This window comes from Physeter macrocephalus, chromosome 16 (genome assembly GCF_002837175.3).
Source record: "Physeter macrocephalus isolate SW-GA chromosome 16, ASM283717v5, whole genome shotgun sequence".
Classification (NCBI taxonomy): domain Eukaryota; kingdom Metazoa; phylum Chordata; class Mammalia; order Artiodactyla; family Physeteridae; genus Physeter; species Physeter macrocephalus.
Window position 1 is genome coordinate 17,123,782 of NC_041229.1, and position 24,535 is coordinate 17,148,316.

Genomic DNA, 24,535 nt, shown 5'->3' on the forward strand with positions numbered 1-24,535 from the left:
CAGGATAAGAACAGAGTAAAATGACAGATAATGGATTTGAATGCTGTATAAATTATGTCCTTTTAGAAAATACTATTTTTTAAAAAGGAAATGAAAACCTACGTTGTATGCCACTAAATATCTTACTTTAAAAATGACAGGGGCAAGGAGGAGGGATAAAATGAAGGGAAGGGTTGCACACTCCCCTTGACACAGAGAGCCACCATATTGTCTAGAAGACAAGGCTTGAGCTCCAACTTGGAATCCCTTTTGTCGTGTGGATTTAAGTCCTAATTAATTGAACACAGAATTTTGCAGCGTTTGTTTGTTAAGACACTTGTATGTGGTACCAGGAGAAATTGTGGTGCCCAGTTATGTGAAAAATCAGCCAGATGTGTATGCTGTCATACTTTAAATAATCCTTAAGTTTTTGGTGAGTACAGGTATTAATTGTGTAGTATGCATTGAAGTGATTAACGTCAATGTAATTTATCATCTGGAGATTTCTGAACATAAATAAGTGAGTTGTTTTGTTCAGCAAGGTGTTGACCTCTCAGAATTAGTGAATTAAAGTCCCCCCTCCCTTTTTTTTTATTATAAATATGAAAGGCACCACAATCAGCCAAGTGTTCAGTTATTTGATTTTCCGGGGCATTAGCTGCTCTTGTTTGTGGCATTTCCCTGTTGGGTGCTCGTTTGCAAGCTCATTAATAAGGTTTTCTCATAGGACCATTGCTGGGAAGGAAGAACATACAGTAGGGCTCTTAGTTTTCTAGCTTTCATTCTAAGACTCGGCAAGGATACGGCAGCACGCAGTTAAATGTTTAAAACAGAAAGTAATTGTGCTCGTGAGCTGGAATTCAAAGCTCTCTTTCCTTAGATGTTAGGCAGAGAACAGTTTTGCTTTTTAATGTTCTGAGCTATATGACCCTAAACTCTTTCTGTGCAGTTTTTTCTTTCCAATGTCTGTGTATATAGCGTTGCTCAAATTTACAACAGGGTTGATTATAGCAGAATGAGGTAGAATTGTAGCACGGTTAGTGGAGCTTCAGATCTGAGCGAACATACTCTTGTCAAATAAAAGCCTGTTTAAAGGAGAACAGTTCACTGTCTGCGTGTTAAAAGAAAACTGTCTAAATAGCATCAAGGTGGAAACACATAGCGACATAAGCTGGGAATTCAAAGAAAAGGTGTGACCCTCAGTATGGAATTCAGATTGCTGTGCAAGGGGGGAAGCCTTACTCTGGACCGAGGTGAATCCGAAGCTCTGGAATTACTGCTGTGTGTCTTTTGCTTTCCCCCATCGTAGCCTTGCTCTTTAAAATGTTTTGCAAAAATCCTCATCTAGTGAGGGTTTTGTGTGTGTGCATATCTGAAAAAAAAATTTTAAGAGATATGTTTTGAAAGGGAGAATGAAACCAAAGACTCAAAAAATGGGTGTTTGAACGCCTTCTCTGCTCTGATTATCATCTGCCAGTTAATTGTGTTTCTGCACATCATTTTCCAAATGAGTTTTATTGACTCAGTGTAGCCAGGTATTTTGTAAATCCATATTCCTGTTCATCGAGGGTCCACAGAAGGCTAGATTTTTTTTCTTTCATTCCTTCAATTGGGGGAAAATTGGGCATTGAGGAGATGATCAAAACCTGTTCTTTGTGCCAAAATAAATGTTTCTCTGGTATTGATAGTGTCTTGCAGTGAAGGAGGGAGAAAAACCTGGAAATGGGAAAATCTTCCCTGTTTGGAGTGGAGGATAAGACACAGTTTACCACGGCAGCTCCCATATCCCATCCTCTCCCCCATCAATTCTGTTCCCAGGTTATATTCTTCAAAGCGTAATAGCTGGCGTTTTCATATTTGGCCTGTTTCTCTCTGATCTCCGGTCTCTTTTTTTTAACAGAATATGCTCTTCCTCCCACTCTCCCTTTCTTTTATTTTTTTTTAAAGCAATGAATTGAGTTCCAGGGAAGTTATTTCAGGATTTATTATTCTTCCTGAAAAATAATCAAGGCATGGAGACCCCCTGATTCAAACTAATGTTTTAACCTATCATTTTTTGTGTTAACACACAGTAGAAGCGGGTCCAAGTTCCTGATGCCATTAACTCTACAGAGTGTTAGTGAGGCATTCTGCAGTGCCAAAGGGGGCGGGAAGCTGAGTCACTGATACTCAGAAAACAAAGAGTAAATATTGGGCCAACTCCATTGTGAGCAAGACTTGAATGACATGACTCTTAGGGAAGAAAGACTTTGCCATCATCCCTGCCTTCTGAAGGCACACCCTGTAGAAAGAGGCCTCTTCCCACATCTGTCTTCCCACATGTCACTGTCTGACCTAATGTATTTGGAAAAGATGTGTCTCTGTGGCTGCGAACATTGAATACTATGTAGTGAAACTAGTCTTCTGATGTGCGCTCTTAATGGTTTTTAACTCAAGGTCAGATTTTGATTCTGTGGAAGGTTAAATGGTTGTAAAGCTGACATCTCAAAATCTAAAATGAATGGTCCAGAGGGGATCGCTGGTGGGAGTGGGGGATTAATCAGGAGTTTGGGATTAACATATACACACTACTATATGTAAAATAGGTAAACAACACGGACCTACTGTATATAGCACAGGGAACTATACTCAATATCTTGTATTGATATTAACCTATAATGGAAAAGAATCTGAAAAAGAATATATATATATATAAACCTGAATCCCTTTGCTATACACTTGAAACCAACACAACGTTGTAAATTAACTGTACTTCAATTTAAAAAAACATACGTTTTTAAAAATGTTGAACAAATAAAACTTCCTATACTTAAGGTGGTTAACAAAAAATAAATAAAAAGAATGGTTCAACAACATTCTTTTGATTTCATTTAAGATACCACCTTGAAATTTATGCAAAATGCTAAATAAATGTGTAGTGAAGTGGAAGTATGCAAATCAGACACGCGGGTTGAACCTCAGATTTTGGGAGCTGGATTGACCTTCTAAAAGAAAAATAGAATTGTATTTTGCAATGAGGGCTGTTAAAATGATTAAACAAGGAGGCCATTAGACCAATCTAATAAGGTGACTCTGACACCTTGGTAGCTTATGTAGGCAAACCAAAATCTAAACCAAATCCAATGCACTCCAAGGCAATGCAACTTAAGCCCAGCCAATCACAAACAGCTAACCAGGCTTCCCGAATAAGGCAACTGCTCAAGCTCTAGCCAATCAAATAACTCACTTGCTTTACTTCCGTGTCTTTTCTATTAAAACCTTTCCCCCAGCTCCTACTGGAGCACTTTCAGTTTGGGCTGCCCTGTTCAAATGGATGCTCAGATAAACACTTGAAAATTTTAATGTGCCTTGTCTGTCTTGTAACAGGGCTTAGAGGGATTCATGGTCTGCTTGTTTTTGTTTTGTTTTTGTTTAACTGGTAGCAGAGCTAGAAGTCCATGCCCCGATGCTTCCCCACCTTCTCATTCATTCATTCACTTGGTAAATATGTATTGGATGCCTCCTATGTGCCAGGCACTGACACTGTTCTAGGCACCAGGGATACAAAAAACAAAAACTTTTCTTGTTACAGAGCTAACGTTCGTGTGCAGAAAATCTTGCTATGAGCATTTTCTCACCCAGTGTTCACTTTCTAATTCTGAAGATTTCTCAAAGATATGGAAGAGTGCTGTGTGGGTGAGTGTGCACCCCACTTCAGAGGCACTGGAAACTACTCTCTGCCACAACATCACAGAATAAAATTTGATTCTGTTGGGTAAACAGTAATTTCAGTATCCACAAAACGACTTCCCAGTTGCAACAAGAGGAAACTGCATTTTACTGTGTAAGGTGGCCCATGCCCTTCAGTCCCACATCCGTCCCCCCAGGTTTGACACATCCCACTCATCCTAGCTCAGCCCTCCTCGAGAAGAGCAGTTTAAGCGCTCCGATTCATACAACAGATGTAACAGCAGGAGGTCCTTCACCTTGCAAACAAACAAAATAAATGGCAGTGAAAATTATTCGTGACTGTATTATGACAATGGGAAGCAAACCTCTTGCAAGATGTTCTCTTTAAGTCAGTCCTCTGAGAGCTCACTGTGACTGTGTTCTCTCACCAGCCCCAATGACCTCGTGATACATCTCCCTCCTTCAGAGCAAAGCTGGGCTCTCCCAACAGCTTAGGCAGCCATGTTATAGGGGTTGATTCTGCTTTGAGCTCAAGCAGCCCCTAATACTCACCGAATCTCAGGTGCATCTTGGCATTGTCGTGCTCCTCTACACTGCAGTAATCCCCCGTGATTGACAAAGACCCTTCTGTCGGTGCTTCCCCACCTGAATGCACAGGCACGGACCCAAACCGTCCTTCCAGCCATTCTTACTCCATCTGGGCCCCCACTGCCCTTGAGTCGTCCCTGGTAGGCCCAAAACAATGAACACTTGGTCGACAGGCATCCAGTCTCACTCTAACAGGTGTTTCAGAATGTTGGATGAAATCTAAGTAAGGGATGCAAAGAGCCTGCAGGAACAGGTTTGCACTTGGGTTCCTGGGCCTGCTTGCAGTCAGTGCATCAATGAACGTTTGAGGCCCACGTCCCCTGATTTAGAAAATCTCAGGCAGGGAAAGCGTCAGGAGCCCCTGGGCTAACAGGTCTCCTCCTGCCGCGGTGTCAGGCGCCTTCCCTCTTATCTCAGCAATGCTCCTCTCTGGTACTTGGGGAGGATAACATCCCAGGCAAAAGGAAACCGCAGTGTACTTTTTTTAACTAAGAAATTTTAAAGACCTGATATGTTAGTGCAGTAAATCTAGGGAGAAGGAGACTGTGACTTTTCATTTACATAGGAAAGTGAAATACAGGTTCCGGAGTCTTGAGTTTCATCTTCTGAGAAGATCATAGAATATGGTGCGAAGTCAGATTGGCATGAAATCAATTGTAATCTGCCAGCAAGCCATTCTAACCTCTTTAAGAGTTTCCTTTTATATATATATATATTTTTTTCCCTTTATAGAGAGAGCAAAGTCCATTTAAAGAAAGTCTCATCAAATCAGAATGTCTTTCTAATATGATTTTTTTAATTGGCTGCTACTGTAGTGTGACCTGAAGCCTCCTGAAATTTAACCCTCTGTGCGACTTTGACCAATGGACGAATTTTGTCTGCTGTAGTAGTCTTGCTAAATGTCTTTTACGGGGTTTTTAAAAAATTACAGTGTTTTATGAAAACCTCAGATCCCTCGACCTAATTTATTAGCTGTTGGTGGTACCATCTCTGTAACTGTAATGTTCCATGAGTGCACAGACCTAACTATTTTTCTTATTTTTGTATAGCAGTTCCATTTTATAGTGACATTAAGCCATTCTGCAGTACATTTCTAGACAGTTATTGCACTTGGGCAGAAAGTGTCATCTGGCTTTTTTAGCCTTGTGCCTTCCAACACCAACCGAGGCGTAAAATGATCACCCTGAAAATGTTCTGGGCCTTACCTCATTACTTAAAAATAAATCTTGGAATCTGGTTCTGTTTCAGAAAAGATTCGGTGGGTTATAACATTTGATTTATGAACATAATTAAAATATAAATGATGAGCTTCTGGGCTATTCAGTCAGCCATCTGGATTGTTCAGTATTTTGACATACTCAGATTGCGGTCAGGATCATCCTGGGAAAATTTAGCAGCCCTGGGTTCTAGAGGTGCCAGTGGAGTCCCTGGGATTCTATTCCACCTGCTGGGAAGGCTCAAGTTCCTCTTTCAGGGCAAAGGAGGGGGAATTGAATTTGTTTTTTAAGCTTCCTTCACCCAGAGATGGATCTTGGCACACAGACCCTCTATTTGGCTCCTAGGCTGGGCGTGAAGATAGCTCAGCTGCCCACAGTCGAATAATATGCCCATAAATACTGCATGTGTCAACAGAGGAGGACATTTTTCTGTATAATACAAGCAAGATTAATGTTTACCTTTCCAGCGACCTATTAAGGTAACTGTGGCAGCTGTACCCATAGGTAGATGGTAGATGTTTCTCCAGAAACCTAGAGAGTAAATTGGGAAAATCAGTTATCAAAATTTAAGGTGTATTTCCTATGGCTTAGTATATGATTTTTTTAAACATAAATTCCAGGTATAGCAAGGCCTTAGCTTGTTATTCCTAATTTATGTGAGTAATTGACAACTGGCAAACAGCCATTAGGAACATAAAAAGCATTTAACTAAAACAAACTCAGTGGTACTGAAAAGGCAGGGTGGATAGATTTTCAACACCGTCTTTATTATTAATGGAAGTTGAGCGTGTAAAAACCCTTAGTGCACTGTGCTGAAAAATGTACTCTCTCTGTTTGCTTGTAAATTACACAAAGGAGAAAAAAGGACAAAAGAGCCTTCCACATTGGCCAGCAAACATTCTGCTTCTCCTTAATTAATGGGCCGAAGTCGGCAGTGCATGGAAAATGTAGACCTTCTGTGGATCAGAGATGAACCTATAAGAAGATGTTACATTTCAGCCCAAATTTGGGGCTTTAAATTTAGCTTTCCTCAGAATGGGTCCTGGATAAGGATGACAGAGGTTCCCTAACCAGGAACTCCAGAAGTGCTGCTGTTTCTGAGCATGAACTGTAAGGGAGCCGGTATTTTGTTGTCTGTGTTTTCAGTGGCATAACCTTCTACCATTTTTTTTTTTTTTTTTGGTATCTTGTGGGTTGTTTTTCTAATAAACTTTACCAACTAGCTCTGTGTGCAAGTGTATTGTACCACCAAAAATAATAGACCCACATATGTCACCCAGTGGTTGTATTTAGCCTACGGTATTGTCTGTAGCTCTCAAAGGTGGGTGCCCAGGACACTTGCCCAGCAGCCAGTGCTCATTTAAGGTCATCCTGTTTATCCTTTTTGAGTATTTTTGCCTTTCTTTAATGATTAGCTTCCCCACCCAGCTATCAGCATCTGGAGACCTCTAGGCCATTTTCCTCTTAAACATTGCCTTTGCCAACAGTCTAAGAATAGAATCGTGTTACTTTCAGGGGTCAGCTGGAGCTTTCACTCCCAGTTAACTTATGTTCTCTGGCAAGTGACTTAGCTCCTCAGAAGAAAGCATTACCAATTCAGTGTACAGTGCCCACCGATGTACAAGAAGCCTCTCTTAAAAGGTTTTGAATGCCACGTGGTTTTCAGAGACAGAAAGATCCAGTGCTAGTAACACGACTGTAAAAATACATCCAGAAAACAGCCATCCCTAGAGAGGACCTCGTGCAGCTTGTTTGGCTGTGTACAGGTAGAGATGGTTGAGCCCCGCCATATTTCTCTTTGCTCCCTGATACCATAGGGTGAATGATAATGCGCGAACCACCGCTTGTAAAAGGCCAAGGGGCTGTTGTTTGGGTGGTGTGATTGACTGACAAAGTAAAGTTATGGCAATTGTTTTGACCTTTCAGCCAACTGATGTCTTGCCCTCTCACATTTATTACCTCTTGGGTATATTTCCAAAAATATACATTTACAAAGTCATGAAATTAAATGAGAAAAATGATTTAGGGATTAATAGCTTATTCGTTCAGCAAAGGGAAAAAAAAACCTTCCCAATTCCATTCAGGTTTGATTTGCAAATGTATTTGTGTGTGTGTCTAAGTTAATTCCAACCCCTCCCCCTTTCCTCCCCATTCCCTGTACCTCCTGGCGTTCCTCTGTCATACCCACAGCCCCACAAACTGACAAACACAGTTTTTAAATAGCTAGTGGAAATAAGAATACCTACATCACTAAAGTATTCACTTACGCTTAGGAATACATCACTTAGGAATACCTAAATACTGGACTGCATTAGGAAGCTATACTCAGTACGCTTGGCTTTAATTACGGATTGCCATTGGGAAATGTGGGTTTGAATCAATAAACCCTCCAAACATACATTTCATGGGGCTGTCTCTCATTATGTCACCTCTATGACCTTGGACAACCTACATCATTCTCTAGGTACCAATGTTCTCGTCCCTAAAACTGGGCTTTTTCCACCACCAAGGATGGTTCCTACCATAGTAGACTCGGTAACTGTCAGTTTCCTTCCTTCTGATACGTTTACGTGGAGCCATCATAGAGTTTCATTAGGGGCCACCAAAACCTCCCAGTTCTTTATTCTTAGAGACATTTGCGTGGAACTCAGAAGTTTTGCCTTTCCCATTTGAAAACAAGAGCATAGAAGTGGCAAACTGATTAATATGCAGTGTCACATAGTACTATATGACCTATGATAAAATGTATCAATTCTGAGCACAGATAGTAATATATGATCTATGATAAAATGTATCAATTCTGAGCACCGGCAGATATCTGTGGCTTCACCTCAGCATGAAGGCAAATGAGTTTCCTTTAGCTTGAGTGAATCTGGAGATAAACGTAAATGTAACAAAATGTATTTCACAGGAAATGTTTGATGTGGCGTGGTTGGCTTATGAATCTCTTATCTATTCGTGGTTCACTCAGAGTTATTAGTCAATTTCATTTGAGCAAATGCCAGGATTACTTACTAATGAGAAGGCTTTTACTGAAGGCAGGAGGACGGGAAGCACGTGAGCGCTGGTAGTCCGGGGTTGGTGACGGCGTGCAAGTCTGGTTCTGCCTGATGATATCCTTTGCTAAACATTATACTTTGTGTTGTTGTCACACAGATAAGCCTCAAGTGCATATTCAGATGACTTATCCTCTACAAGGCCTAACCCGGGAAGGGGACGCGCTTGAGTTAACATGTGAAGCCATCGGGAAGCCCCAGTAAGTTCTGAAGGCCAAGGTTGGCAGAGGGTCATGAGCAGTAAATGTCACAACACACAGATGTGCATTCACAACTCATTGGCCTGTCACCTGTCTCCTGCTGTAAAGGATGGAAGATTTTTCAGGAACTGAAAGGATATTCAGTGAAAAGGGGAATAAAATACCTGTGGTTCTTAAGGGTGAAGATTGGGAGAAAAATGAAATGCCAGCTAAGATTGAAATCTCAGCTGATTCTCTTTTATTATCATCAACATGATTGTCAGAACTATTTTCTCTCACCCACATAAAATAATCCTAATACACTTTTAGTGTGCCCACAATCTAATGCTGTATCTGCTACCTTCTGTGTTAATGTCTAACTAAGCTGTTGGAAAGATGGTTTTCAGACTTAAATTAAGCTGCTGTGTTTAGGGCCAGCTGTAGGCAAATGAATTTGCCTTACTTTTCATTTTGCTTCTTCTCTCCGGGAAAAGTGACTACTAGAAATATTTTTGTTAGTAAGGAATGGTTTGGGAATTTTTCTCAAGGAATATGTGTACGTACTGCATAAGGGAGAAGACTTACACTCTTATTTTATTGAAAAGTGTAAAAAAAGCTACTTCACTTGCCCCTGCTAAATTAATGAAAGTGAATTAGAGAAACTACATGTATTATCACTAACAAAGCAAAAGCCATGTGGTGGTACCACTTTAGCTAGTATCCCCTTTCGTTTGGGGAGGAGGAAGAATCCTTTCATCTTTCTAATAGAGTGAAGATTGTTCTTCACTGTTTCTGAGGGAGAAAACAATCCATTTCACATGGAAGAGGTCAGCTAAGTCGTCAGAAGCACTCAGATTTTTATTGGTCCCCAACAAAAAACAGCATTGAGCTCCCTCTCCTGTCCCCGCGCTATGATTTTTTCCCACCTCTCAGAGTTTTGCTAACTAGCATATTGATACAAGGACCTCAGAGCATTTTCACAAAGCTTCCCCCAAGTCTTTGGAAAGAATTCTCCCCGTGACAGCTAAGCGATGATCTCTGAGAGAACAGAGAGCCGGAGGGATCCTGGCTGCAGTGGGCTCTCTTCCCACGTCAGCCCTCCCTGTTTTGTGTGTCCTTCTCCAGGGGCGAGGATTTGCTTCTCTCTCTCCTCACCGTTTGGAGTTGTAAAGAGGGCCTTTAGGAAGGAGGAGATGGTCTTGCTTCCGCTGGGCTTTTCCTTGGGTGTTTCGAAGTTATTTGGTTTTAAGTACTTCCAGCTTTACCAGAGCAGTCTTCTTCTGCTTTGAACACTGCAAAAGATTCAGCTCTTTCTTTGTGTCAACTGTTTGAATTAGGCCCCAGGTAGCAAACTGCCTTCCTTCCAAAACAATCCAGTGGCAAAAGAAAATAAATTCTCTCAGGCCTCTTGCCACTTACAGCACCAGCCACATTAACTACATTTACAGACTATGGCTTGCTAACCTATATTTTGTTTCTATACTTCTTTCCCCTGAAGAAGGTACTGTGTTCAGTCGAATGTGCCACGGGGACAGTAAATTGTATAAATTGTATGTTTCCTTCGGGACATTGATGCCAGAGAGGGTATTTGCTTGTTCCTCTCAAATCGGCCCGGGTCCACGGTTGTCTGAGCAAAGCACGGGTTACCTGACTGCTAGCCCTTCTAGCATATCACCTATTTATTTTCTCAAGAAATTGCATACAATAAACATGGTCATTTAACTTGCCGTTAAATGTTGTGAATGTTCTCAGCATTTACCCCCGCTGATGATTTCAGCTGTCAAGCAGCGGGACAGTAGGTCTGATTGCCAGGCAGAGCCGTTCGCCATTGCCTGCGAGGAGGACGGATGCAGGGCTCATTTTTAAATAATTTACTGGGTTGTGATAACAAACCCATGTGTCATTAAAAAAAAATTGTGACTTCACATCCCATTGGAAAACCGGAATGCTACTTGACAGGGCTGTCTTGGGTGCCCGTTCATAGGAAGCACGGGTCTTTCGTTCTGATGCCGCTCCTAGAGGTAGTGCAGGAAATGAGAGGAAGCTGCTTCTGTGCCCGAATCTCTGTGGGCCCTGCCTTGGAAATGGCAGCTTTCAGGCCCAGCCCTAGATGTGGCCTCGATTTCATAGGGGCTGCCTTGAAGGATTATAAATTCAGTGAGTTTGAAAAAGACTCTGTGTGTGTGCAATTTGGGCCCTGGAGCATCTTGTGAAATTTGCTTTTTCCTGATGGATACAAATGTGGTCTTTAAATCACGAAAATAAACTCCCCTCTGATGAGCAAGTGCCATAGGACCCCAGGAGTTCATGTGGAGGTGCTGTCACTCCACAGCCATTGATGTGGGAGCCTGTCCCTCGAGCTGGGGGCCCTGCAGGTGCACACACAGGGGATGGGGAGCCGTGTGAGGGCCTTGGAGAGCCAGGGAAGACAGGCGTTTTGCCAAGGAACACATAGATAAGGTGGCTTGGGGCCTCGGAAGGTGCGGTGGGGTCTTGGGTTGGCGGAGGGTGTGTTATGGGTAGGGGGTAAGGGGACAGGAAGTGATTACATCTTTCCAGAATGAGAAGAGGTAATAGTTTTTTCAAACGGCAGAGGCCAGAGAAAGCACTATTCAACTGTAAAAGTCCGTTCCTTTCTGCGAAACTCGAAATCCACTTAAATATCACAACTTTCTATGCCACTATCTCGGCGTGTTAGTAACCATGCGATCAATGCATGTATCACTAGCCCAGGATTTGATCTTTTTCCCCCTAATTAATGAGATGATTAACAATGGGTGAGATCCGCCCTGTCTGAATTGGTGTGAAAGCACACAGCAGGGCATAAAAATAGGGCACATTGGTTTATTTGCTGATTTGTTGAAGATGAATTGGAAATAATGAGACTCCTGCTTGTGGTCTGTTGAAAGTTTTTCAACACCTGATAATATTTTTTTAAAAATTATATTCCAAACAGATTTGTGAAGCCTTCACAGCTATAATTCTCTGAACTTAAAATAGGTCCTCTTTAATTGTGTCATCCTGCATGGGATTCATTTACTGTGTGGGTGAGAGGTTTGATGCAGACATCTTGGTGGGAGATCATAATGCAACCTGTCTCTCTCCCATTCCCTCTGCAGGCCTGTGATGGTAACTTGGGTGAGAGTCGATGATGAAATGCCTCAACACGCCGTACTGTCGGGGCCCAACCTGTTCATCAATAACCTAAACAAAACAGATAATGGTACATACCGCTGTGAGGCTTCAAACATAGTGGGGAAAGCTCATTCGGATTATATGCTGTATGTATACGGTACGTGAGAAGATGAAGCCCTCTTCCATTTGACTCATTTATTATGTAGCTGCTGCTTGTGATTCACTCCTAGAGCTTTTGGTCAAGTTGAAAACCAAAAAAAAACGGTTTGTTTCCTTCAAGATTTAAAGAAGCCTGGCCCAAGGTGGACCCCAGTGCTACCACTAGGAGGACAGCGGCTTTTCTTCTCCCCTTCTAATCCTGGGGGCTTCCCTCTAGATCACAGGCTCTGGTCATGCTGAGTAGGAAAGCTCTGTCCTCAGGCGCACGCTATGGAGATGATATTAGAAAAAATGACTGCGAAATTCAGCCTTACCAATTAATGGCTTTTCAGCTCAGAAAGTCTATTCCCAGTGGTATTTTCCAAGGATACCTGGGCTAGCCTTTCTCCTGCTTTGATGAGTAGAACTATCCTATTTTCAGCATGAAGCTATTACATTCCATATGTCGCAAGCCAGTAAATACTTGGGAAAAAAACAGAAGGTCCTAGGTAGCTCTGTTAACCACCTATAGCTACTTCTTTAGACAGAAGTGCTTTTTTTTTTAATTTGTCTGTTTTCTTAATATCTTTTTGCAGGATTCTTAAAGCATATGATCATGAATTTCACTTCCTAGTCAACAAATATCTATTGTGCACCTACTTGTACCAGCCATTTTAAACTTATTTCCCATTTACAGCTCATGGTCAATTTTGTGTCCGGTGAATATTCTCTGTTTAGTTGGGGAGCGCACTGCCTGGCTAGTCTTAACGATGACGAATTGAGTCTTTTCTGTCCAGTTGACTCTCTCGGTTACTTTTTTTTTTTTTTTTTTTTTTTGTGGTATGCGGGCCTCCCTCTGCTGTGGCCTCTCCCGTTGCGGGGCACAGGCTCCGGACGCGCAGGCCCAGCGGCCATGGCTCACGGGCCCAGCCGCTCTGCGGCATGTGGGATCTTCCCAGACCGGGGCGCGAACCCGGTTCCCCTGCATTCTCGGTTACTTTTACACCAGGAAAACTAGTCATGAGCTGACATGACACAGAATGAGTAACCATAGGCATGACAGTTTCACTATCCTGTAAATATATGAACATGTGTGTGCATTTCTCTCTTCATGTGAGCCATGTAAATAATCCAAGTGTATGTGAATGTACACATATACACACATAAATCTACATATGGGATATTTACACCATAACGTCTTAGAACCTGGCCACTTTCCTTATGAGGAAAATAGGAGTAGCAGTCTCTTTGATGAAATAGAAGCATGCTTTACCTCCTATCGACATGGATATTAAAATATCATCTTTAGCCTGTACCTGAGTTTTGTTTTCCTTAGCATAATGCAAAGTTAAAGGCTCACATCTAATCACTTTATGTATAGACTTCTGGGGTGTGATTTCTTTGCACACTACCCATGTTGTCTGTGGTCTACACATAATAGCATTAATTCTCCCCGGTAGTTACGGAGATCAGAGTGAAGGGAATGGCTCTCCGTGTAGGTGCAAGGACGTGCCGAGTGCCCCGTTGCCAGCCATCCCCCTTTTGCTTCTGCATCCCTCCCATGCTCCACAGCGGGGTTTGAGCCTCATGCAAGGCCCCAACCTTGCTGTTATCCAGGTTTACAGACGACTTTCATTCAGCTCTTTTTAAAAACGGCAGATTATGAAAAGCAGAGACAAATTTCCACCAGTCTACTATGGGCTTCCTTGATTCAGAAGACTCAGTTACCTGGAAAAACAATTTTGACTTACTGTACCCACTGTTCTGACATCTCAAGATGAGAAACATTTGATGGATTTGATAGACAGATAGATTTGAATAATTTTGGATCCTAGCTCTGGCTAGCATTTATTGAGGGCTTGCTCACTTCGTTCCATGCGCTCGGGTGACAGTTTTACATGCACGATCACCTCTGATCTCCACGATAACGTGACGAGGTAAGCGCCATCATCATCCCATTTTACAGATGATAAAAGGAAGCTTAGAAAGGTCACATAAGTTGCCCAAGTTCACACGGTTACTGAATATGTTTCAGAGCCACGGTACTTTGACTCCAAAGTCTACAGTGAAATGTGTGTCTTTCTTTGTAGTTTCTCTTACTCTCTCTGCTTCCCGGTAGAACAGTTCCCTCCAATGCAAGATTGTCGTTTGGGAATGAACTCGCTGGGCCAGAATGCATTATTTGAAAGCCAGGAAACAAAGACCTGCCCATGTAGGCAAGCATATCTACATCCCCCTATCTCCCCAACCCAAGATGGTGCACTTCGCCTGGTTTAGGAATTTGCTAGATCCACAATATGCTGCCTCCCTCCCGTAACCTGTACTAGCAGTAATGCTTGGGATGACAGGCTAGAATACGCACCTGAGGTGTTGCTTGTCTAGTAATAAAATATTCTAGCAGTTTGAGAAGATGGTGAGTGGGTTTTCTTTTCAAAGCCAATTTATTGTCTCGCTACAGTAGCTTTCAGAGTTCTTTATGAACTCAGAGTTAACATGCTTTTAAACTGTTTAACACTTGGCGAATCTATCTGGTTAGTGCCTGAGCCCCAGCTGGTTTTGTTCTTTTAGCGTCTATGTGGCAAACATAGCTTATTAGCTCCAACTCTGTATTTTCTTAAATAGTGACCTCACATTGCTCTTATCGCTAGAAATGATCTAAGCATTACACCTGGTAACGGAATCTAATTCATTTAGGTCACTTGAGCCACATGTGAAGGACAAGTTACCCCAGTAGTGATGAAAATAATTGAAAGTGTGTGATTTTCACAAAATGAAAGGAACCTAGTGACCTTTTTTCTGAAGTCTCTGCCCTCGTTAGTTAGTCTCTGTCCCACTCCTGTTGGTAATCGTAATTTCAAATCACCTTCAGGTGCACTTTGATTGTATTGTGGACATTGCACATTTTGTGCCAATACTTTTTGAAACAGAGACAGAAATAGCATTGTAGCATGCCAGCTACAGATGTTCCTTTTCAGTGATAAATATTGTCATTGAATCAGAACAGAGAAGGCACATCTCTGGGTACAGCTGAATTGGGGCGTGGAAAGAGCAGGTTGTCTTCAGGGACCGGTGCCCCCTCGCTCACCTGCGTCCCTACCTGCACCTGTACCTGCACCTGCCGCAGGATGTAGGTGCATCCAGTGGTCTCCCAGGTCACAAAATGCTTCCCCACCTGTGGCCTCCACGAGAAAGTACTCCAAAAAGCAAGACTGAACGTGTGCTGTCTGTTCGTCTTCTAACAAGGTAGTTTGAAATGATGAATCATTTCTACTTCTTGGAAGAGAATGAGATTTTTTTTTTTAATGGATTCTTTTTTTGCACTCGTGTGAGGCTGCTTTCAATAGTCGTTTAAACTGCTGGCATCCCCAACTTCAATGAACAGAGTCTCCCCTAAAACAGGTTTGCTCTTGATTCTTCCCTGTCAAATTCGTACATTTGTGTACGTGTGAGAGAAATTTGTGAGGAAAATTAAAACTGATTATTGATCAACGGTAGGAATCTTTTAAGCAGACCTCATAACCAAACGCCAAGATAATGTTTTCGTAAACTTCCAGGAAGTTCCGCCAAACCCAGTAAAGACACAGTATATAATTAAAGCTTGGGTGTATTAATTAGACAGTCTGAGAGCTCACTTGGAGATAAAAGGACACCAGATGTGTCAGGGAGAAAAAGTTGACGGGCGTTAGATAAAATTTAAAATCAAAAGCCTTCAAATCGTCTTAACGCTCTATTATAGCAGAATGATTGCTTAGGTCAAAGTCTTGCTGACAATTTAACACATTCAGTTTGATCAGTTGGGCTGAGAATTTTTTTTTCTCTTTCATATTTGCCTTCCCTTTTCCCCCAAATAATTTTGGAGGTGATAGAAGAATATACAGTATATCAGACACCTGACAGAGGAGTCCCTATCGGATTCCTGGCTTGGAGGGTTAAGCCTCGTTTATATTTAATTATCTTGTTTACAAGATGAAAACGTTCTTCAGTTTTATCATTGTCGCCCACGTAGGTCAGGCTTGAGCAAAGGCAACAAACTGATTAATATTTATAAGTTGTAAAATTTATTGACTTTTAGAAAATAAAATCTCAGTAAAATCTCACATGCCTGGAACTTGATATTTAGTGGTGACATTCTCTCTTCTGTGTATTTATTAGAAGTATAGAAGTAGTTTTACTTCCTGCTGGGATGAATTGATGGAGAATAATGAAGTTAACAGTCAGAGAGCAAGACGCAGGCGCACACTTTCCCTTGGCCGATAGGAGCCCTTTAGATAGATCAGCGCCATCTCCTCCTTTCTCCCACCGGTGAAAGTATAAAACGAAATGACAACCGTCGGATCCTCTCAGGGGCTGAGTTGGTCTAACCTCACCCTTTGAAATCGGATGGGGGTGGGGATGGGGGGGCGTGTCATACGTTTTGATTTTTCCTCCCTTCTCTACTTCTCATCTCCTCATCCCTAGTTCACTTCATTGATACAAATCTCTTTTCTTTTTTTCTTTTATTTTTGAAATTTATTTTATTTATTTATTTATTTATGGCTGCGTTTGGTCTTCGTTGCTATGTGCGGGCTTTTCTCTAGTTGCGGCGAGCGGGGGCTACTCTTCGTCGTGGTGCGCGGGCTTCTCAATGCGGTGGCTTCTCGTTGCGGAGCACGGGCTGTAGGTGTGCGGGCTCCGGGAGTTGTGGCACGCGGGCTCAGTAGTTGTGGCTCGCGGGCTCCAGAGCGCAGGGGCACACAGTTGGGGCACACAGGCTTAGTTGCTCCGCAGCACGTGGGATCTTCCCGGACCGGGGCTTGAACCCGTGTGCCCAAAGTCTTGCTGACAATTTAACACATTCAGTTTGATCAGTTGGGCTGAGAATTTTTTTTTCTCTTTCATATTTGCCTTCCCTTTTCCCCCAAATAATTTTGGAGGTGATAGAAGAATATACAGTATATCAGACACCTGACAGAGGAGTCCCTATCGGATTCCTGGCTTGGAGGGTTAAGCCTCGTTTATATTTAATTATCTTGTTTACAAGATGAAAACGTTCTTCAGTTTTATCATTGTCGCCCACGTAGGTCAGGCTTGAGCAAAGGCAACAAACTGATTAATATTTATAAGTTGTAAAATTTATTGACTTTTAGAAAATAAAATCTCAGTAAAATCTCACATGCCTGGAACTTGATATTTAGTGGTGACATTCTCTCTTCTGTGTATTTATTAGAAGTATAGAAGTAGTTTTACTTCCTGCTGGGATGAATTGATGGAGAATAATGAAGTTAACAGTCAGAGAGCAAGACGCAGGCGCACACTTTCCCTTGGCCGATAGGAGCCCTTTAGATAGATCAGCGCCATCTCCTCCTTTCTCCCACCGGTGAAAGTATAAAACGAAATGACAACCGTCGGATCCTCTCAGGGGCTGAGTTGGTCTAACCTCACCCTTTGAAATCGGATGGGGGTGGGGATGGGGGGGCGTGTCATACGTTTTGATTTTTCCTCCCTTCTCTACTTCTCATCTCCTCATCCCTAGTTCACTTCATTGATACAAATCTCTTTTCTTTTTTTCTTTTATTTTTGAAATTTATTTTATTTATTTATTTATTTATGGCTGCGTTTGGTCTTCGTTGCTATGTGCGGGCTTTTCTCTAGTTGCGGCGAGCGGGGGCTACTCTTCGTCGTGGTGCGCGGGCTTCTCAATGCGGTGGCTTCTCGTTGCGGAGCACGGGCTGTAGGTGTGCGGGCTCCGGGAGTTGTGGCACGCGGGCTCAGTAGTTGTGGCTCGCGGGCTCCAGAGCGCAGGGGCACACAGTTGGGGCACACAGGCTTAGTTGCTCCGCAGCACGTGGGATCTTCCCGGACCGGGGCTTGAACCCGTGTGCCCTGCATTGGCAGGCGGATTCTTAACCACTGCGCCACCAGGGAAGCCCACAAATCTCTTTTCTTCTTTCCTTAGCTCTTCCGAATAAGGCCTTGGGATATGATTATAAGACATAAATCTTTGCGGGGCTGGGGCGGTGGGGGGGGGTAGTCTTTGGATTTTAAAGGGAGAAGTCATCAAACAACATGTCAGTGTCTTCACGCCTTTGTTGTGTCGTTACTGATCACCGCTGTGCTCAGCATTGTGGGTTTGATTCTCCTTTTTTTCTTTATCCAGATCCCCCCACAACTATCCCTCCTCTCACAACAACCACCACCACCACCACCACCACCACCACCACCATCCTTACCATCATCGCAGGTATGGTACCTTCATTGCCATTGCAGATGTCCTGAATGTACACTGTCTTTCTGGTATGTATAACAAGAAGCCTAAAAGGTCCCTTTAACTCCTTGGAATGGAATTATTCCTTTATTTGGGAACTTGAAAGACATTAGATACTGTGTTCTCAAGTCGACTCTTAAGGACCTCAGAAAAGTCTTTAACATCCAAGCATTCAACAGTAGATCAGATATTTTGCAGAATGCTTTTTTAAGCATCACCATGCAAAGCAAAATGCTAGGGGGAAAATGGCAGCCTGGCTCTTAGAGAACACGTGGATAGCTTGTGCTGAGCCACGGTTGACGAAACGGTAAGTATCCCGGCTTTGGATCTTCTTCTTGCCTTAATTTCATCTTAATCCACGTGAAGGAAAATACACACCCTTTAACATGTCCACGTGGGCCATGTTCCTAAATGCATCATCCTTCCTGCCCCAGACAGTACCCACTGACCGTGTGTCACCTGGGGAGTCACCGTCTGTTCCACTCTGGGCACTCGAGTACCCCTTCCTGCCCTCCGTTAAACATTGGAGGAGCCACTGCGGTTGTCACTCTGTGGTTTAGCTCTTTGGACTGTCTGAAACTCCTATTCAAAATGAGTTTCGCGGTCTCCTTTTTCTGACTCTCACTGAGGGAGGAGGTTATGTCCTCCAGCCCCTTCCTGGTTGATCCCCAGCGGCTCTCAGTGCTTGATGTCGCTTGTCTGGGAGACTTGTTGGAGTTTTCTCTGCCGACCAGGGTGAGAAAGGTTATGGCCGCACCATGTCGACTAGACGTGCAAGATTTCCTTAGGTAAGGCCATCCTTTACATTGACTTTCTGGAGACATTTTCAGTTTTCACAGGAGTTGGTGTGATAGACATGATGAAAATTCTAAGTGTTCAGGGAAAGAGGAGGCCTCATCGGTTTATGAAATATAAGAATAGATTGTATGATTTCAGTTTTCTTCACCTTTCTAACCATTACAGTGGAACAAAGAACTTCTAAATAAGCCACTAGTGAGCATGGTTCTGAATGATGTTTGTGAAAACATCAGTGCCTGCACTTAATTGAAAAGCTTCTGAAAATCCATCAGTTGGTTTTTGTGTCTCACCCTAAACTCAGCTCCATCCAGGCTGCTTCCTAAATTCTTGTCTGTGTGTACTTCCCTTTTAGCTTTTTGTTAGTTTCTTCTGCTTCTTAAGTAAACACAGTTTGTTAGCAGGGCGGAGAGATTCCTCCCACTTTCTGCATCCTTAATAAGCGCAACAAAGATGCTCCTCCCTGACTGATTTCCAGAGCAACCATGCTAACAACTTTCCTTGCTGCAAACCAGGTGTTTACCTTTCATGATTTCTTACCTCTTATCCGGGTAGTAAACCAATTAAGCTTGAGCTGCTGTTACCAGGTTTTCATAGTTTCCTATGAACGGCCCTTTGGATGTCAGTGTAAATTACATCGCCCCTTTCGCCACTGCCCTGCCTGTGTGAACATTACCTCTCCTTGTAGAAGGTTCCGTCTAGGTAGCTAGTCAGGTTTACGTTTTAAGGCGGTCAAGGCCTTCATTCATTCGGCATAAATACCACATTTCTCTTTAATGTGGAAGAGCACTTTTCATTTGTGGCTGGCCTCTCACTAGCTTAGGCTTTTTTTTAAAAAAAGACCTTTCTTAACACTCCCTGAACTCCTCCCCACCTCACCATCAATCTCAGCAACTCAGCAGAGGCGCTTCAGTTCACAGCTCCTAAGCCTTCACTCCAGACTAAAGCTAATCTCACGTCTTCAAACAGCTGCAACTCACTGTTGTCACAGTTACAACCACAGAGGCTCCATTTAAGAGGAAATTGTAAAAACAAACAATGCTATATTTCTGTCCACATCACAGGTACCTTTAGAGGGACTTGTCTGCTCCTCTTTCTCTCCTCCTGGCCTCTTTGCTCAAGGTAATATAAGATGATCTCATAGGTGCACTTTGGCCTCTTGAAGTTAGTAGCTGAACCCGCTCTACACAAAAAATGCATTTGTGGTGATGAATGCCCTGATTCCCACCGGCACACCCAAGAGTCTTATACTAAAATTGCCACTAAAACAACATTGTAGAATCCACTGCCTTAATGGATGTGATCTTACAGGCTTGCTGTGTCTTAACAAGCAGTCTTACATATATTTTATCTTGCCCAGAAAGTGTACTTGTGGAAGTTAACATTTGCTCCTTTCTTCAAACAGATTAAAGGTTATGGAGCCGAATGATTCCGTGTCCCGTTTTAAAGGTCCAGGCTATCCTCTAGATTTAGATGGGTTCCTAAGAAATCTTCCAGACTGAATCCTGACAAATGGAGAGCTAAATTAATCTCCACTCTTCTTCTCTCTTGTACTGTTTGGTACATTACAGCCACAATTAGCCTTAAAAGCTTCAACAGCTAAATCTAGTGATACTAACATAAAGCCTCAGCTTAAAAAAAAAAAAAAAAAGAAGAGGAAGAGGAAGCCCACAGGCATCTATTTCTTTTCTCCCAGGAAAATGCAGTGACTGAAACCCATTCCCTAGGTCAGCGTTTCGTTACAAGAAAAACGTACAAATTGTTTTTAAATGCAATCGAAAAACGTTTTTAAACTCGAAAGGTCATAGTTGATTTCTGATGTCTCTGAAAGGAAGTGTTCCAGTATTACCTTTTATCTTCCATAACCAGAATAATCGAATTGTTCTCCCGGTTAAGGAGGCAGGCCTTCGCGAGTTCCCAGTTGCCTGACTCCCTCAAAATATGTTACCTCTTCATCCTGGAGGCCCTTGAAAAAGAGGAATTGTAAGCCCAATCTGACCTGATGCTGCCCACCCAGAATCACAGGTGGGTGGGAGGAGGAGCAGGGCCTCTCTGCCTCCCATCTGTGCTGCGTGGGGAAGCTCTCCTCCCTTACCTGTGAAGGCCACGTCTAAAGGTAGATTCACCTGCGGAAGATTTTTGCAGGCTCCAGAGTACTGAAAGGAGTATTTGATGTCAATTTGCCATATCAACCTTGTTATGGTTTTATAACTATTCAGCCACTAATGTCATTAGAATCGCTTTCCAAATAAGAAACCATCTGAGGGATAAAATTGGGATGGGAGCCACGCAGAGCCTCCTGTGATTTCCCATAAGGTTCTTTGGTGTCTCTGTTCTCTTTCATGTACGTTAATCTTCTGACCATATATTTCTGTTTTGACTATTGCTACTGGCAGACCCCCCCCACTCCCTTTTTTTTTTTTTTAGTATCAAGTTGTCCATGTGGTTTCACTCGTGACGATATATGCTATAATATGGGAGAGCAAAATGCCTAATTTAAATTGCACTTTAAATACATCCCCGGCATTCTCTGCGAAAATACAGAGACAGCCAACCATTACCCGGGGTAAGAGGCCTCCATGCAAATTACTTTCAAAACCCAGAATCAAAGAAAAATCTACGGCCGTGGGAGGGTAGGGAGGGGGGAGGGCGTTGTTTGTTTTGTTTTGAACTTTCTTTGAAATTAGCTGACTTTGTATATTAGATGTACATAAAAATACCTGTTTTTGTGTTTGGTGATAGCTTTTGCCCCGGTCTGCCAGTTGGATCAATCATCTTAGGAAAATATTCTGTGTTTCCCTCCCTAGTTAATGTGGATATTGTTTTATTTCTGCCTGGTTTTGCCCCGAGTTACATGCTTGATGAGAAGTACCATAGAAAACACTCAGCACTCAGTTTTAAACACCCTTAGCAGCTTAAATATAAAATTCAGGCCAGGAGGAGCTCAACCTGTAGGTCACATTTATACATGTGACTGTCATAAATTAAAAAATTAAAATCACCTTAGAATAAGAAATGAATAGCTACAGGGCCAAATTCTGAAACACATTTAAGAATCCTTTCATAAGAATGAAGTAGGTCATTTCTAAATGAGTTTTTTCTCTTTTTGAAAGTACATACCCAATTAAATATTTTGTGTTTCTTGGAAAAGAAAACAGTAAGGTTTTTCTTATTGGTATCTAATCACTCAGTACCCAATATACCTTGGAGAACGTGAGTCCCACCCCCAGGCTCACATTATTATTTTGGCACTCATAGCCTCCTATCCTAAGCTTTTGTGTGTGTGTAACGTGGATCAGGTCACATAAATAAAGAAGGTGAGAACAGCCCTTATCCTTCAGGCGGATGCCAAATTGGGGAAACTCAACAACCAAGCACGTGTTTTCAGTTTCCTAAATACAAAGGAAAGAAGTACACCTGTCTTAAGACTGACTCTGTAGCATGACCAGCTAAATGACAATAGAGAGCTTTGCTCCACATAGAGCTGTCCGTTCTCCAGGGTCTCAGCGTCATGATTCCTACTCTGTGCTATTGATATCCGCATGACGTAAGGGGTAATGCTTTTAGGCAATCATTCAACGCATATCAAGGACCCATAATATGTACAGCACTGTGCTAGTGCCCACGGAGACAGAAAATTCTTGGAACCCCTTAAAATATAGCTGAGGAAATAGTGGGTTATACCCACTGGAACTCCTTAGCAGGAGATACTGTGCACTTAGGGCTGATTCAGAAGATTGAAGAGACTGTCACAGGAGACGTAGAATTTGGTCTGTGCCGTCAAAGAATGGATAGAATGTGGATAAGAAAGGATGGCATTTTGGAAATTAAGCATGAAGGCCTAACTTTACTTCGAGCATCCATCGTCAGTGTTTGTGTCTGTTGTGTGTGTTTATGTTCGGGATATACATTAAGCCATTGTTGCTAGGAAATACACATCTCTCATCCTAGAATGTTTACTAAATTGCCTTTTTTCTAGAGTTGGCATCTACTCCATTAAGACTGTTTTTCATTCATCATTTATTGAATACTTATCGAATGTTAGTGACATACATACCAGTATGCCTGGTGACAAGAATATTATTAGGGCACTAGTAGACACTCATGAGCCACCTGTTTTGTAATGAGCTCCCTTTCCAAGTTTTTGCCCCCAAAGTGCATGGACCATGTTTTTCCATACTGTCTTAAGTGTGTACATTTTTATTTTTTTGATGATGATAAACTTATTACAAATAGCATCATAGCCAACCAGTTTTTGACCCATGTTGACTTACGAGGGAATGGAAGAAATTAGTGATGAAGGTCACCTGATTCTGCATTTTTTTAAAAAAGGAATGAGAGATGGGAAGTCAGTGAGATTTTTTTTCCTAATGCTTCTATCATCATTGCCATACTCTTATGTTCCTTGTTGAAAAATAATCCAAGAGAGAGGGAATTGACATGTTTTCATACTAAAGATTCATGCACAACAGTGCAAAAGAATAATCTCATAAATGCAGGTTTCTTAGGATTAGAAAGTTGGAGCTATCTCAGTGGTGGGAAATAAAGGACTTGGCAGGAAGAACCCAGCCCTCCAGGAGATGAATATAAACTCCTACTTCTAGAGCTGCTCCCCTCTCCCCGCTATCACCCTCCTGCATCCTTCTCTTTTCCTCCCCTCACCGGTGCCTCACCCCTCTCTGTCCCTCCTCCGCCCAGCACGGACACACAACATAGGATAGGAATCGTTTTCCTTGTTAAATGAAACCAAGGTACAGGTGGTTATTATTATTATTTTGAGAACATCTGGTTTGCAAATGAAAAGATCTCGGGCACAGTAGCACTTGTGAACAATTCTGAAGAAGCTTTTAACAAAACTTGAAAAGAAAAAAAAAAACAACCTACTCCCCTTCCTGCTGTTCCGTGGCACACAATCTCTTCACTCAAAGGGGAGATGACAGGAAGACAGAAGAAAGCTTTCTTAGGGGTCTCCTATTCGGGCCTTTTAGCTTCAGTTCCGTTCCTGTCCATTTCTCCCATCCCTGAGCAATGGGAGTTTAATTAAAGCTGAACATAGATGGAAAGAAAATTAACCAGGAAACCAGTAGAAAATAAATTTCAAAGTTTAATTTTCCAGCAGGTATGTTTGCTTTCAATAGATTTCAAATATGTCAAAAAGAAAGAAAAAGAGGGAACTTTACTTCATATATATTGGCCAGCACAGCACCATCGTGAGAATAAAACCATCAGGCGAATTCCATGCCTACCCTAGCGTCTGGCTTTAAAGCAGCTCCATAACACATACTGAAGGGGAATTCAATTAAGAAAACCCATTGGCTCCTTATTGACTTTAGTTAAGAAAATAAACCGAGGGAAAGTGTATTAAAATATGTCTGGACTGCTTAGTATGCTTTCATTTAAGCTTATGACAATCAAAATGCCAGAATTTAAATTCTTTACAATTAAGCTCTGCTTTCGAGCAGATTGGGTTCTCCGGGTTATTACCCTATGCATTTTTTTTTTTTTTTTTTTTTTTTTTTTCCGTACGCGGGCCTC

At 42.2% G+C, this 24,535-nt stretch overlaps 1 protein-coding gene across 3 annotated transcripts in view; it reads left to right on the top strand.

The window, feature by feature from the left end:
* CADM1 (cell adhesion molecule 1) overlaps positions 1–24,535 on the top strand; it is a 333,247-nt gene that overhangs the window by 283,089 nt on the left and 25,623 nt on the right. For all 3 annotated transcript variants that reach the window (XM_007126762.4, XM_007126763.4, XM_007126765.3), the window contains exons 6-8: positions 8,610–8,709; positions 11,808–11,980; positions 18,098–18,181. In XM_007126762.4, the coding sequence (XP_007126824.1) occupies positions 8,610–8,709; positions 11,808–11,980; positions 18,098–18,181 (357 nt within the window). The remainder of the gene's footprint in view (positions 1–8,609; positions 8,710–11,807; positions 11,981–18,097; positions 18,182–24,535) is intronic.